Source organism: Falco biarmicus, chromosome 6, assembly GCF_023638135.1.
Source record: "Falco biarmicus isolate bFalBia1 chromosome 6, bFalBia1.pri, whole genome shotgun sequence".
Classification (NCBI taxonomy): domain Eukaryota; kingdom Metazoa; phylum Chordata; class Aves; order Falconiformes; family Falconidae; genus Falco; species Falco biarmicus.
The window spans coordinates 67818805-67833720 of record NC_079293.1 but is presented as its reverse complement, the minus strand read 5'-3'; the positions used below and the strand labels follow the sequence as shown (position 1 = coordinate 67833720).

At 39.4% G+C, this 14916-nt stretch overlaps 1 protein-coding gene across 3 annotated transcripts in view; it reads right to left on the bottom strand.

Annotated features, from left to right (window-relative positions):
- Positions 1–14916, bottom strand: part of BVES (blood vessel epicardial substance) — a 30748-nt gene that overhangs the window by 7135 nt on the left and 8697 nt on the right. For all 3 annotated transcript variants that reach the window (XM_056344375.1, XM_056344376.1, XM_056344377.1), the window contains exons 4-7: positions 7232–7419; positions 6144–6252; positions 3986–4153; positions 713–854 (exon numbers count right to left, since the gene is read on the bottom strand). In XM_056344375.1, coding sequence (XP_056200350.1) covers positions 713–854; positions 3986–4153; positions 6144–6252; positions 7232–7419 — 607 coding nt within the window. The remainder of the gene's footprint in view (positions 1–712; positions 855–3985; positions 4154–6143; positions 6253–7231; positions 7420–14916) is intronic.

Genomic DNA, 14916 nt, shown 5'->3' with positions numbered 1-14916 from the left:
AGAAGCTGCTTTCAGAGTTCAGGCTGTTGAAGTTTAGGTTCAGGGGAATTAAAAATAAACAACAGCAAAAGCCTAGAAAGAACTGTTTAGAAGGTTTCTATAAAGGAATAAATTCCAAGAGTGGAAGCAAAAAGGTCAGACATAGTTCCTTCCCTCACTTCATCTGTTCTCTACTACTCCTGTCATACAAAGCACAGGAGAGGAAAGCCTAACAGAATAGTTGGAGATTTTCCAGATGGCATCAATATATTGATTGCACACCACAGTTCTCCAGACCTTGCCAATAAAAACTATCTCAAGAGGAAATGCAGAGCACCAAGTTACTGAAGGGAAATGTTTTGTTTGGTTTTTAATTTCTACAAGCATCAGTCACAGACCAAAGGAGATACTACTGTGACACGCATTGTACATTCACAGTTTTGTCCCACTGCTATAAACATTCCATATTATGTCTACACATTGGAATTATGCCAAAAATCAGCATAATACATGCTGGGGTTTTGCCAGTATCTACATGAGGTAGCTTCAGTTAGCTTACAAAGCCTGACGCACTTTATGAAATCTCTACTTAGGTCCCTCCACCTAGGTGACGTACAGCAGCATCCAAAAAGCTACAGACTGCTCCCACTGAAGGCAGCAAGTGTTCTGCAATCATCTCTGAAGATCAACCAAGCTGTGTTCAAAACTGGCATGAACTATTCTGAGCACTCACGAAGAGAGGATGCAGAGGAAGTCCCACGAAGAAACATCTGCAAGCCATCCTCACTGTCACTGGTACTGGCTATGCTGTTTCTCATCTGCATCACAGAGAGCTGTGAGCAAAGACTGGGCTGTCGATCAATCTTTTTTGAAGTCTAAAAAAAAAAGAAAAGTAATTATTATTTTTAAAAAGGTACCAAGTAAATTAAAATGGAAAATAACTACTTTCTCTGTAGTAGATGCTCTGGTCTCAGCTATGACGATTCATGAATCAAGAAACCAGTTAGAGCAGAAGATTCTATGCAGTGTAGATTGGTTTAAATGAAAACAGAAGATGCCAGTAATATATTGAAATTAAAACATTAATAAGCATGAAACCTCCAATTAGTTATTCAATTTTAATTCTGTTTTGCACTGGACTTTTCATATGTTTTCCTTCAGAAAGTCTGACTCTTCTTATTTGGTAATTCATTTAGCTATGATGCTTTGCAATTAAATACAACCTTTATGTTTAGCAAGGAGGACTAGGCTTATCATAACAGCACACTATATGTAGTTTAGAAATTTGTATCTTAACAGAAATGTGTTCACTTTTCTGGCTTTTCATTTCATCATGTTAGAAAACTCTGTCACTCCTTCCTAGTAGATTATCATTTGGGGCTTGATTTTACTGAAGACAGATTAATTGCATCACATGAACATTATCCTCTGCCTGTCAAACGGTCTGAGAAGCTTCCATTTGCTTTGTGTAGTCCTCCTGAGAAGTCTTTGTACTATAATATTTATATGAAACCATACATTGTACCTTGTTAAGTATTACTGCATGTGAGAATGCTATTTTAGGTGTATGTGAAAGGTAGTAATCGTTGACAAAAGCACAATGGATAACTTCACTTTAATGAATTTTAAATGTCAGGAATTAGCATCTTATTTCATGCGCAGAGGAATGACTGTTTTCAATAGTTAAAATCTCCTTAGGTAGGAGAAAATCACAAGGTTCCTTGTGAATAAATGGATACTTTTCTGTCTTCCAGCATACAATGAATTGATATCCTTGCCTTCGTACTGCCATCTTGATTATGAATAATCTATACTGAATTTTAGTTGTTCTCTTCTGTGATCTCTGTATACAAAAGTCAACCACAAATTTTTCTGTTGAGATTGCCACCAGTTAAAAAGCATTACAGACACCAGTAATATGTATATTTGACGACTGAGAAGCGACATGTGCATAGAATGCTTGCAATGGGGAGATGAGGAGAATTTACTTGGCAAGTTCTTGTTCTATGTTCTGTAGGAAGGGCTTGTGCAACAGGATTTCCATTTGAAGAAGAATAGAAAGGTACTACAAATTTCCCAAATGCTCATTCTTCATTTTTATAACATACATTTTCAAATCTTACTGTGATAAAAGTTACAATAATCTAAAATTCATGTGACTATTGTCACTAAAAACAAAGACTTAGTACAAACTGAAGTTAAAGAGCGCAGATGTCAAGTCAAAGGAGGGATGAAGTTTGGTGTGGTTTCTTTTTTTGATACTTAGAAGATATGATAAGGACCTTTCAGAAAAAACAACCAATTAAAACATTACAATGAGTACTTCATTAGACTTCCATTTCAAGAAACATTTATACTAGTGCTAGAGCTCTATAGTGCCAGAAGTCAGCAGCACAAGTGTGTTGCAGATGACTTTGTATACCAGGCATGACATTCCAATGCTGTCATCCACATGTAAAAAACAGAAAATGAGGGAAGAGGAAAATAAAATGTAGAATAGAAAAGGGAAAAAGAGAGGGGAAAAGAGGGAAAAAGGAAAATGGGGCAGGAGGAAGAGAAAAGATGACAGAGGAAAAAAAAAAAAGAAATGAAAAAAAGAAAAAAGGCAAAGTGAGGAGTGGGGAAAACACCAGTCTGCCAGGAGAAGAGGTCTGAATGCAATCCTTCACACACACAGGAGGCACACATTGCTACTACTCCTTTCAGATGACGTACTCCAGAAAGTAATTACTGTCTATGTATTTTATAGACAGTACATTCCTGCTAGATCACTTTTATCTTACTGCACTAATAAGGTTAAAACAGCAATCCAATATTGTTTTGAGGATCTGCTTGCAAGACACTGTAATCCTATATTTGATTGACCAGAAGGCAGAATAAGCACTGGTTTATGGTATTGAATTGTTTCTCCAGCAATTCTTTTTTTCCTCGTTCTATAGCTAGTGCAAAATTGAGAAAACTTACAATGTCTAATTAGCCATAAAAGGCATGACAAGTTAAGCATGTTGAAGTCCGTGGTACAGCAGCAGTGGCAGTCATTCCTTTTGGATCATTTCCTATTAAATTCACAACTTTGCTGAAGTAACTATTTAACCTATACATGAGATATTTATGGACAATCTGATGAGAAGGATTTTTGCTCCGAGTTAGTGTGAGTTAAATCAATACAGACAGAATATGAAAATGCTGTATTATAAAATTATAAAGCTTTTAATAAATGATGGTGAAAGTTCTTTACATAAATTATATATGAGAACCCTACAGCCACTACATAAATAATAATAAAAAAAAACCACCAGCAGCTGAGTTACCATCCAAATCTTGAAAAGACATGCAACTAAGGAGGTGAAATGGAAGCAAAAGAAGATAATCAATATATCCATGACTATACCCAGGCCACTTACTGTGACACCTAAACCACACTCCCTCTACATGTAAAGAAGAATAAGTTATATTCAGACCACTTAATATCTTGTATATATTTACATTTATTTATATGTATTTCATGCCTCCTTCCACTAACTACATCATATCAATACAATGTTCCCTTACTCTTTTTTTTGCTTCTGCAACCCTCAAACGCATGGTGAAATCATTCCATCTGGTAATCAGTATTACTGGTTGTTCGACCCCAGCAAGCAAATTCTTTAACAAAAAACCCTGAAGCTTTTTTGTACAAAGGCATGCATTTGTTAATGGGAAAGGATATCCAGGGAGAAGCACCAGTCATCATGTCTACTAGTTGGCTAGAAGTATTTCCGCTTGCTGATCAGTTCTGAATCTCAGTTATTCACCTTTCTTGCACATTACTGTGCTAACTTCAACCAATATTTCTTCTGATAAAACGTTGCATTGACTCATACTTTGGCACTAAAAGGCAATGAGACTGAATTCAGCAGCTGATAGCAGCAGATTTAAAAAAGGTGCTTTGACAGGGTTTAAAATTGAAGTAAAAATACATTTGTGTGTGGAAGGAAAATTCCCAAATGGAACTTCAGCTGCTTACCTTGTCATTTAAGGTTGGATCATTCAATGAATAGAGTTTATTTGTAATATCTTTGCCAATAAGGTACTTAAAGATCTCATAAAGAAATGGCTCAGATTCCAGAAAATAAGTCAGCCTTTCCCTGGACCAGCACAGGAACTTGCAGTTATCATCTGCGATAATGGTGACCTGAGAAAATACACGCTCAGAATTAGCACATTTTAAGAAGTTTTAAAATCAGCAAATTTAAACATGCTTTAAAATAAGTGATACTATTTCATTTGTGCCTCCAGTTAAAATAACTGTAAGCCATAAAACTTTTTGGTGTCCCTTAGAACTTGGTGTTTACAAATGTAGAAACATCTCAGATATTTATTATCATCATATTTTTAACAGATAAGCACGACCAGTTTGTTTCTTAGAAAGCTTGGGGGGAGATAATAAATATCTAGTAAGTTCCCAGACTATAAAAGCATTTAGGTTAGAAGAGACTGACATATAAAGTCAGTCCTACAGCGATGACACTACTTGCATCCCAGCAGGCCTACACATTGCTTGGTTTTATTTTATGTTGCTGTCACCAAACAGGAGCAACTGGCATAATCCAAAGGTCTCCATCGAAGAGTTTTCAGTGATTTAAAAAACATATTTTCGTCTTCCTCTCTTCACTGTCAGCCCTGCTGATTCCACTGGTACCACCTTCCCGCAGCTGAGCTGAGGCTCTGTTTGCTTAGTTACCGGTAATTGGGCTACGGACAGCTACAGAAGAGCTTGCAGCCCGTCCAGGGAGGCTGGACCTGCCAGGTTCGTGCCCCTGTGCCGGCAGAGGGCAAGGGCACACCAAAACCTGCACCGCAGGGTACCCAGCGGCGTGCTCTGCAAGGGACACACAGTCATCTACGAAGAAATCAGGTGCTCTCTGCCATTTCAAGGTAACGTTACCTCCTGAAAAATTAAAAATACATAAAGCCTAAGACATAATGGGAACCTGTCACATATCCACGGATTTTAACCTCACGGTCTGTAACGTAAGCACCCCGGCTGAGGAAGAATTCGCCAGCGCTGCCAGCAGATGGGGTCCTTAAGGCTGAATCCGTGTCCTGCAATGGCAATTCTGAGCGGGTTTGTTTATACGGCAGTAAGGAGAACTCACAGGTGAAGGATGTACACCACCCCAGGTTACAATAATTTTGAAGGCAGGCAGAAGTTGGGGCATGAGCCTTTTCCCTTCAGAGGGACTGATCCGTATCCAGTGGCTTACAAGAGAAACAGGGTGTGCCAAGAGGGCGGCCGTGCCGCAGGACACCTCACTGCTGTGAAATGAATACATCTGGACAACTCTCTCTCCTTGGCGTTAAGCCTAGTATTTGACCGGAACGTATGACATCAATCACTGATTTTAGAATCACATTTTAGAATGACATCACTGCTCTCCCTCCCTGCCCTTCTGCCAGGGTATCAGTTCAGAATTACCCAATCAGCCACAGTCCAGTCATCATTACACATACTCAATTGAAGAACGCCAATTCAAAGGTAGCAAAATAGCCACTTCAGTACTATTTGAAAAAAACTTCTCCAACAGTATTTTTTCCCACAAGCTACAGTATAATATATCCTTTAATGTACTAGCATAATTACACTGCTAGAGATATATAGCCTTATTGTTCCCTGTATGAATATTTTTATTCAAAATACTGCGCTAACTTTCAGCTCATGTTGCTTTAATAACTTTCAAAATGTCAGAAGCATTAATATGTTTAAATACTAATTTCAAACTCCTAGTGTCTGAATTTTTAGTCTTTCATTTTAGTAACACCAAATATTACAATAATTATTTTTCCTTTTCTGTTTTTGAACCGGTGATGAGACTGCTCGTATCTTTTTTTCAGTAAAGCTATCTCTTCAATTATTTGTCCTGAATAATCTCTTAACACAAAATAAACTGGAAACAGTAAAAGAGAACAGAAAAGCAAAAGCCAGACTACTCAGCAAACACCATCACAATACTGTTTTGCAGCATTTCATTTCAAAAGTTATTCTTGATACGGTCCATCATGAAACACCAGTTACAGAAAGCTAGCAAAATTATGTACGTCAGATAGCTCACTGCTGATCAGATTTATAGGCTGTTTTTTGATGATCTCATCAGCCCGTATCCGGTAACATTTACAAAGTGTACCTGGAATTTCTCACCCCGGTTCATCTGTGTTGATCGAAATTCAGGAGAATCTATAAAGGCACAGGGGTAAATATTATGCAGAAAATGCCCTCGATAAGACACCTTCATTCTGGAAATAAAAATGTACGAAACAAATTTTAAAGTTAGGGAGGTTGATTAATTTAATCTAAAGTTGGATATGATTATTGGCAACAGTAAAACAGTAGGTAACAGGCAAAAATATGTTGTTCATCTTCTGGAATTTCAGCCCCAGAGCTACCCTAAGGTAAGCTTAGGGAGAAACCCCAGAGGTTTTCTGCCTAAACTCCACCAATTCCAAGCAGCACAGGCTGCCAGCCCATTTGAGCTGCTGAATGTGGTGTTTATCCTCAAAACATCGCTATTCAAAATGAAAAAGGTCTGCAGGGTTATGCTGTACAGCCAGACCAGAATCAGGCTGCCTTTCCACAACTAGTTTTGCAGTAATGAGCAGTTAATGACTTAAAAGGAAAACAATGAAGCCTGAAATCACGGTTTCTATCAACAGAAACTGGTTAAAATATTGGCCATAAGAGCTTCAAAATTACAGCCTGGCCATGGGCTTTATTCTACCCTTTCTCACCTGGGTCCTTCAGCCTCTAGGCAGTGCACCTGCCCCTCTCTGCTTACATGTACAGGTGCAATAAATCAATTCCAATAGGCCTGTTGTTTTAAAGTCTACTGGAGGAGTATTTTTTCCTTCCCTCATGTGCAGTATTTTTTAACCTTAAAACCCGAGAATGCACTGAGAAGATTACTTAGATATTTAAGACTCAAACAAATCTCTTGCTTGTTCTGGAAGACACTGCCTTTGGTACTATACAAATATAATTCCCACTAAAACCCATGCAGCTGCACACACAAGTGGAGACGTAATACACCCCCAGTAAGAGACATCACTGTCATCTGAAAACCCTGTCACAAAACAGTCTATACCTATAGATTATCTGACTACAGACCGTAACATGCTACAAACAATAACATTAAAAACCTAAAAAAAATCCAACAACTTTCTAATCTATTCAACCACCACACAAAGCATAAGACTCCCCAAGCTTTATAGAACCTACTTCCCCTTCAGCAGGACGCTTAGCCTATCATCAACTGATGTTTTATCTTCGGCAGCATAGGCTTGACCTGTCTTTAAAGTCTGAATGTTGCAGAATTGTCCAGTCAGTCTTTGGAAGAGCTCTGGAGGCACATGGAGAGGTTCAAACATTCTCTTGTAGAGGCTGCTAAGCTCCTTCTCTATCTTGATCTAGATTGCAAAAACAAAACACATCAATAAACACAGACAGGTTAGTTAAAAGAAGTGTAAGACTGCATGCATGCTTTACTTGCTACATTTGAGAAACATCTTTTTTTGTTATGCTTAGGCAAGGAAAAAAATGGTAAACATGTGACAACTGTCCACAAACACTGCCTATGACAGGGTGACCAAAACCTTATCTAAAATTAGCCAGGCTGGCACACTGGTGCTTTAGAATGCTGTTGCATCCAAATGGCAGATTAAATCAGACACAAGGAGTCTTCTGAGACTTCTGTTGATGTAACAGAGAATAGGACTTGGGCCAAAATTATACGGGGGGGGAAAAGGAGGTTGCCTGCATTTTTCACACCACTTGCACACCTCATTCTGGCCATCTCTCAGGCTCTCACAGCAGCCCCTTTCATCCCTGACCGTCTTGGCTTACTTGCAGTAGAAAAGCAAGTCCTGAAAAACAAACCCGTCGTATTGAAACCACGTGTGATGAGGGAGGGAAAAAATAAAAACATTGCCAGCTGAACACCCCACATCTAGGAGCCCACCCAAACTTAGGCAGTGGCAATGAGGGAAAGGATGCTGGCTGAAATCCCAAGCCTGGAAGCCTTTCCTGAATGACAGCCGCAAGGAACGAGACAGTGTCCCAGCCTCTCTGAAAGCAGAGGCAGCCTGAACAAAGCCTGCATATTTTCCGGGAGGAAAACAAATGAGAACAATAAGCATCAGATAATGAAAAGATAAAACGTACACAGACAGAGAATAAGGAAAAGCAACCAAGAAAAAAAAAAAGCAGGAAAAAGTCAACACTTCAAAGGAGAATATTCCAAGTTTACACGTTTTTCTAAATTTTTTTAAATATTGAAATATTCAAAACAGGGGAGGAGAGAAGACCGCAACACAGGAGTCCAGGAATCACTTTTCTACTGATGGCAGCCAAGAGTGGCTGGAGGAGGTGGGCAATCCAGAATGACCATGGGAGGCCCTAGGCTATCTGAGGCCCATGAGGGCTTGAAACTGTCAGGTACCCACTATTCCTTCCCCAGGAGAGTCTTGAGAGCCTTACAAAAGCTAAGGTAGACAATATTCACCACTCTCAACTATCCGGCCAGTTGTTTCATTTAGAACAGTATCAGGTTGGTTAAGCATGACTTCCCCTTGATGAATCCATGCTGTCTGCTCCTGACCACCTTCTTGTCCGTCAAGTACACAGAAATGGTTTCCAGGATTAGCAATTCTACCACCACCTCAGGGATCAAGGTGAGGCTGACCAGCCTGCAGGTCCCTGGGTCCTTCTCCTTGCTCTTTTTTGAAGAAAGGAGCAGCATTTGCTTTCCCCCACACCACAGGCACTTCTCCCAGTCACCACGGTTGTTAAAAGATTATCGAGAGTGGCCTTACAGCAACAGCAGCACTCATGGGCACATGCCATCAGGGTCAAGGACTTACATACGTCCAGCATGTCACCTGGCCTGAAGTTACACTAGTTTCACACTGAATCAATTGCTAATTACATCTTCCACCAGTGACTATATTAATAGGAAAAACAGATTTTTAGTTTCCTGTATGTTCCTTATGCCACAGTCTTTAATACCTCAGAAGACATCTACATGGACAAACCCAAGATTAAATTTAAACTGTCAAGAGAAATTGTATTGAGTTGGGGATTGCCCTGAACCGTTTGATTTCAAAATACATTCCATATACCTGGGAAGTTAGGTGACTGTTTTGCCAGTGGGTTTTCGAGGAACTCTCTCATTTTTAACAGCCATACAAATTTAATTTGCACCTCTTTCTCTACATGACCACTGCAACTCAAAGAAAGATAAATTTCTTTCTCAGGTGAACATGTATGTAGCTCCCAAGACTAGACTCCCGATTTCAAAACAACGCATACAGACATGAGGACAGAACTTGGCCCTGGAGTGTTAATGCAATCCCTTAACTAGTACATAATTCAGGTTTCATGGTCTTCCTCTAATGTATAATAAGAGAAAGCAGGCATAACAACTTTCTTAACTGGACACTGTAGATACACTTTAGATGGTCTCCCTCGTAACAGCCTATTCACCCTTTGCAGGCACAGCTGACTGCTCCTCCAGTCATGCTTGCAGTCATATTCCAAATGAGCCATACGGGTAGGTGTAATGTTTTGTTCAGCAGTGGTTGAAATAATTCTGGGATGTTGCCAGAGCTTCGAGTCAGAGCTCTACAGAGACACCGATTACCTCTTTCAGCTTCCACTCAGGCTAAAAAAGCCAAACCTGTAAAGCTCCAAGGAGTCAAAACCACAGAAATAATATTCTGGTCAGAAAAGAAACTTGCTGCTATTTTGCATGCTCCGTTTAAGAAAATAAATATTTAACAACTGAACATATCAATTATTCATTCTGTAATACGACTAACTTGTAATTATTCTTCCATTCCTTTCTTTCCTTAAAAAGGTCATTTGTGAGGATGACTAAATAAAATTGATTTTGAGATGGGCAATACAACAGTTACAGACAGAAAATCTCATTCAAAATCAGTTCCTAAGAATTTCCACCCCCCTCCCCATTCTCTAGCTTTCTATAGAAAAAGCACTTAAAAACAGCTGCCAAGTTCATAATAAACCAAATATGTAAGACCGCTAGAGAGACATGTGTGACTACCAGGCATCACTTCAAGTAACCTTGCTGAGCATAGTCTGCGACAGAGAGACTCATACATTGTTTTGGGTATTATCCTGTTTCCATATAACTTCAGCTAGTGTTTAAACCTACATAATTTACCAGGTGTACAGAGCCCAGTTTTCAAAGAAGCCAAGTCCCCACAGTGCTCAGACCACACCTGCAGTGGTAGGAATACAAGTCTTTTGAAAGCCAGACTCCAGCTCTCCATTGCATTAACAGCTAAGATTAGTATGAACAAATTTGATGCTTTCTTCCCCCTCATACTGCTAGAGAGCAGCAACAAAGTGCATCTCACCTATGACTATACAAACTACTAACCTAGCTTTATAAGGGTTGCGTAGGCTTGCTCTCTCTCCAGGCACTGGAGAGGGATGGCACCATCGCCTCTTTGGATGGGCGGGCAGGCAACGAGCTTAAACTATAAGCTTAATTTGGAGATGGATGAAGCAAGACAAAATTATTCTAATTACTATTTTGTAAGGTAAAACTGTCACAGAAGCAGAGACCACAAATAATTATTTGTAACCTCTGAAAGTGCTCTTAATTGTTAGACATTACATGTATTACATGCTTCCTCTCAGAGGTCATTCATTTCTAGGAGTGTCCATGTCCTGAACGATGTCATTTTCAAGGCAAGTACCAGAATGTGATTGAGACCACCTAAGACAACAGTTAATGCCCATGTAGAGCACTTTCCAGTTAAAAGTATTTGATACTCCTCATCCATTTTACTGTTTCTACTCCCTGCACACTTCTGTCTCTAGCAAGTAATTAAATATTGCAGATGATGGAAGGCAAAAGAGAGAGATTCAGTAAAGGCATGTGTGGTGGTGTTTTCATAATTTTACTTTGTTCTCTACCTAAAATTATAGAGATTGTCAAGACGCAGTCATCGGTTTTGTTGACTCTAAAAATGAACATTTGGTTTCAGGCAGTTCTTCTGGTAGTAACTCCAGTCTCACCAGAAGGAGCACCTTGACAGTTTTCACATGAAGGCCGTTCCTGCAAGCTTCTTCATTCTGTTCAAGATCTGGAGTATGGCCCTGGGGGCACTGATCTGAACTAAATGCTGCAAGCTTTACCACCACAAAAAGGTATTTTGGAAGAGGAGTGTGCACATCTACAAAGGTCAGGGTTAAATGACTATCCACAACCTATGTGCCAGAGAAATTTTATCTGACCAAACAAGGAAGAGGAAACTAAAAATTCAAACATGCCACTTTTGTTGTTCATGGCATTGGTGGAAAATCATATTTTGATCATGGTGGGAAGCACAGAGTTAACATATACATGCAGAAAACTTCTAAATGCAGTTGATTTCAACTATTTATTATCTGTCATTAAGTACTATCACCGTCCAGGACTGATTTTTCATTAGATCTTTCCAATGCTTTATTTTTAATTTGAGAATTTTTTCTTGTCCTTTCCTGTGGATCAATACTGTGTTTTGCCATGGACAGAAAGAAAAAGCTCAGTGCAGACATCCATATAGGGACAAGAGTGAAATAAGTAGTTTTACATTTACTGTAACATGGTCCACATTAGCTTAAAGCACAAATCCTAGGCCACAGTCAGATACAGTGATAGGAGTCATGCAGAGACCTAGACAGATTAGAATATAAAATAAAAAATACTCGAAACTCACCATCATGAAGACTATTTAAGCATTGCTGGACTCAAGCACAAGCCCAGGACCTTGGCTGGGAGAGTCCCCAAATGATGTATCCAATTTAGGACAAAGTCAAGCAATAACACTCCACGTGGCAGGCACTGCACTCAGGTGAATGCCAGGCCTGTTAGCTTGCCTCCGAGTAGGTATCTAGCTGTACAAGTGCTCCTTCGATGTTCTAACATGAAGTTTAACAGCACAGTCTGTGGCTAAACCACACTTCAAGCACCAGCAGCCAGAGCACAAGGTTGTGCCTACAGGTGCGGGGGGAACTCTGCCCCCTCAGCAGCCCTGCTCTCCTCTGGTTTTGTTCAGGAGCCAGAGCAGCAGGAGTGTGGCTGTCTGGACAGCTTCCACACCATAGATCAAGTTGGGTCCAAACAACTGCTTGGTGTTCTTGCCAGGACATGGGAAGTATTTAGGTATGCTCTAACAAGAGCCAGATGCTACACTTCTTTATTCACAACTTACACTGTGGAATGGAAAAACCATCCAGGCTTAGGTTTCTCATCCGTTCCCACCCAAAGCTGTTGAACAATTCAACTATTATTCACTCTTAGAAGTTCTGCCCAATTTATGTTCCTTGAATCAAAACTCTAAAGGAAAAAACCCTAGAACTTATCTTACACTAAGTTTCCTTCCAGGTCTTTCTGGGAAAAAAAAGTTTAAAAAAAAAGACCTTTCCATATCATCTCAATGTGTTTTAAAAACAACCTGATTTAAAGATAATTACTGGAAGTATTATGTATTACACCAGTTAAAATAGTGTATTTTACCATGTAACGTTCAAAAATACTGTAATTTCTTAAACTTAATGGAAAGGAAATTACTGAAATTATTTTAAGTCTCAATATACAAAGAAACACCACTACGTGGCTAGTCTATCAGAAGTAACTCTTGGCTAAGCTGTAAGTCGTAAAGGTCATGTAGCTCTGCAGATGGTAACTTTTCGGTGAATCTGTGCTCCATACTGGAAGAACATCGCTGTAGGTAGAACTCTTCCTTTAACACATGTACTCAAGTAGATGTACTCAATCTATCAACTTGTTGTAGACAGATACAATTTAACCTTTAGCCTCTTTTTATATACTGTGGTTGCCTACCAGAGTTTGCTCTGCCGTTGTTTTTAGCCATACTGTAGATTTCAGCCTTTCTACCACCTCTTTTTCATTAAATTATTCTTCCTTTGATAGCTTGCTCTAGCTCTACTTAAGTTGAAAGCCTTACCTTGCACAGCATTTTAGAAGACACCCGAAGTCTGTTTTCCCTATTATTTCCTCTAACATTCTCTGCCTAGAATTCTAGTTTACTCTATATAAAAACAGCTGTGGTTTTGCACCACATGTGTATAGTGCAGTCTATGGCAGTGCCAAGTGCCTCAGTTCTGCTGTGCTTACATAGCCAGCATGGAAGGGCTACAGAAATAGAGGAAGGAGTGGAGGACCTGCCTTTAACTTTGCTCTCCAATACAGGTAATTTTCCACCAACTTTGGCAACTGACAGTCTGAGTCAAGTTTCATGTCCTTACACAATTCCTTCTTTTTAAACCCACCTATAGAGTACTTAATCTACTTCTACCACTTACCCTAACCCCTATAAACCTGCTAACAAATTTACTAGAGAATTTAGTGAAAATAAGCGGCACTTATTTTCATCACAGGATGAAGTCTATACCGTGATGCATAAAAAAACCCCAGCCCGTGCTAACATAGCTTTTAGTACGCAACTGTGATCATAGAATAAAATGTTTTTCTTCATTTAGGATTGATTTACACATTGTAAGGTGTTTTTTTTCTTTTACTCAAGCACAACACAGTGTGTTCTCCTCCCCAAGATGCTCCTTTACTGTCCGATAACCTTTTATTCAGATTTTTGATAGGAGTACAAACCCAATTGTAAGGACACATGCCACAACTCACTTTTAAAAATACAGGTAAATTTTAAGGCTTGGTTTTCTAGGGAAGAAAGTTTGTATCAGCTGTGCACTCCTGCCTTTAGCAATAACTTCTGACTTTGTTAGCCAGTTCCTGCCCCACCTGATAAAGGACTAGAGGCCTCAAGATGATATTAAAAGGCTCAGTTGGTGGGTTGGTTGAGGGGAAGCAGAACATGTTAACTCTGGCTTCACTGCGGGAAAAGAACGCAACATGAGCTCATTCCATACTAAAAACCAGAGCACCTGTGCAGGATATCTAAACTGCAGACACAAACATGTAGAGTCTGGCTTCACTGGCTCTACATTATCATTATCACAGCTGTTACTACTCTATGTGGTGCACTGGTCATCACAGCTATGGCTGACTAGCAGAAACATGGTGCAGTCTCACCACACTGCTAGGTCTTGATGATGACTAAATGGACCGAATAGGCTAGAATAACAGCATTAGCAACACAAACCAAAGAGGAACGTATCCTTTCACCAGGAAGATTAATCTCCAAGATTAATTTAAATGACTAGAAATACTTACTACACATCTATAAGTGTCTACTAGTAGATCAGTCTAGCTAGTTTTAAGCTATCACCTAGGCAAGATAGAAGTCAAGCTTTATGCTGCCTTGCCAGGAAAGGAGAAGGTTGCCAATTTCCTAGCTGCCTTCTTGCACAGGCTGCATTGATTTGGTGAAGAACTTATTTCCAGCTATTATACACTTCCAGAATGTGTCTGATTTTGAGCAAAGGCAAAGTTATTCTGCTGATAATGTAACCCCATATATATTCCTTTAGCCTTCACATTACAAATCTGCCTTAGATTTCAGAGACTACAGAATATTAACATTTTGAACACTTAGCACTTCATTAATATTTGATTGGCACATAAGAGCAACTGTTACATTAAAGAGTATCTGGTTTTCATGTGCATATACCAACAGAAGGTTGGGCTGCTAATCATTTTGTAGAAACAGAATACACTTCTGGATGAGTTCTAACAAAATAAGTTGATTTTCTAGTGGATATACAGTTAGCTGAAGGCAGGGCAAAGAATCCTCTATTTTTGGTATACATTTCAAATATATTCTTCGAGTACATTTGACAAAAGTAATCCCAATGCATCCTTCTGAAGGCTGCTGGAGTTGCAAAATTCCCAGACATGACCCTCAAAACTCAATGAATGCACTAAATGGGATAGAAGGAAGCATCATCTCACTTAATAC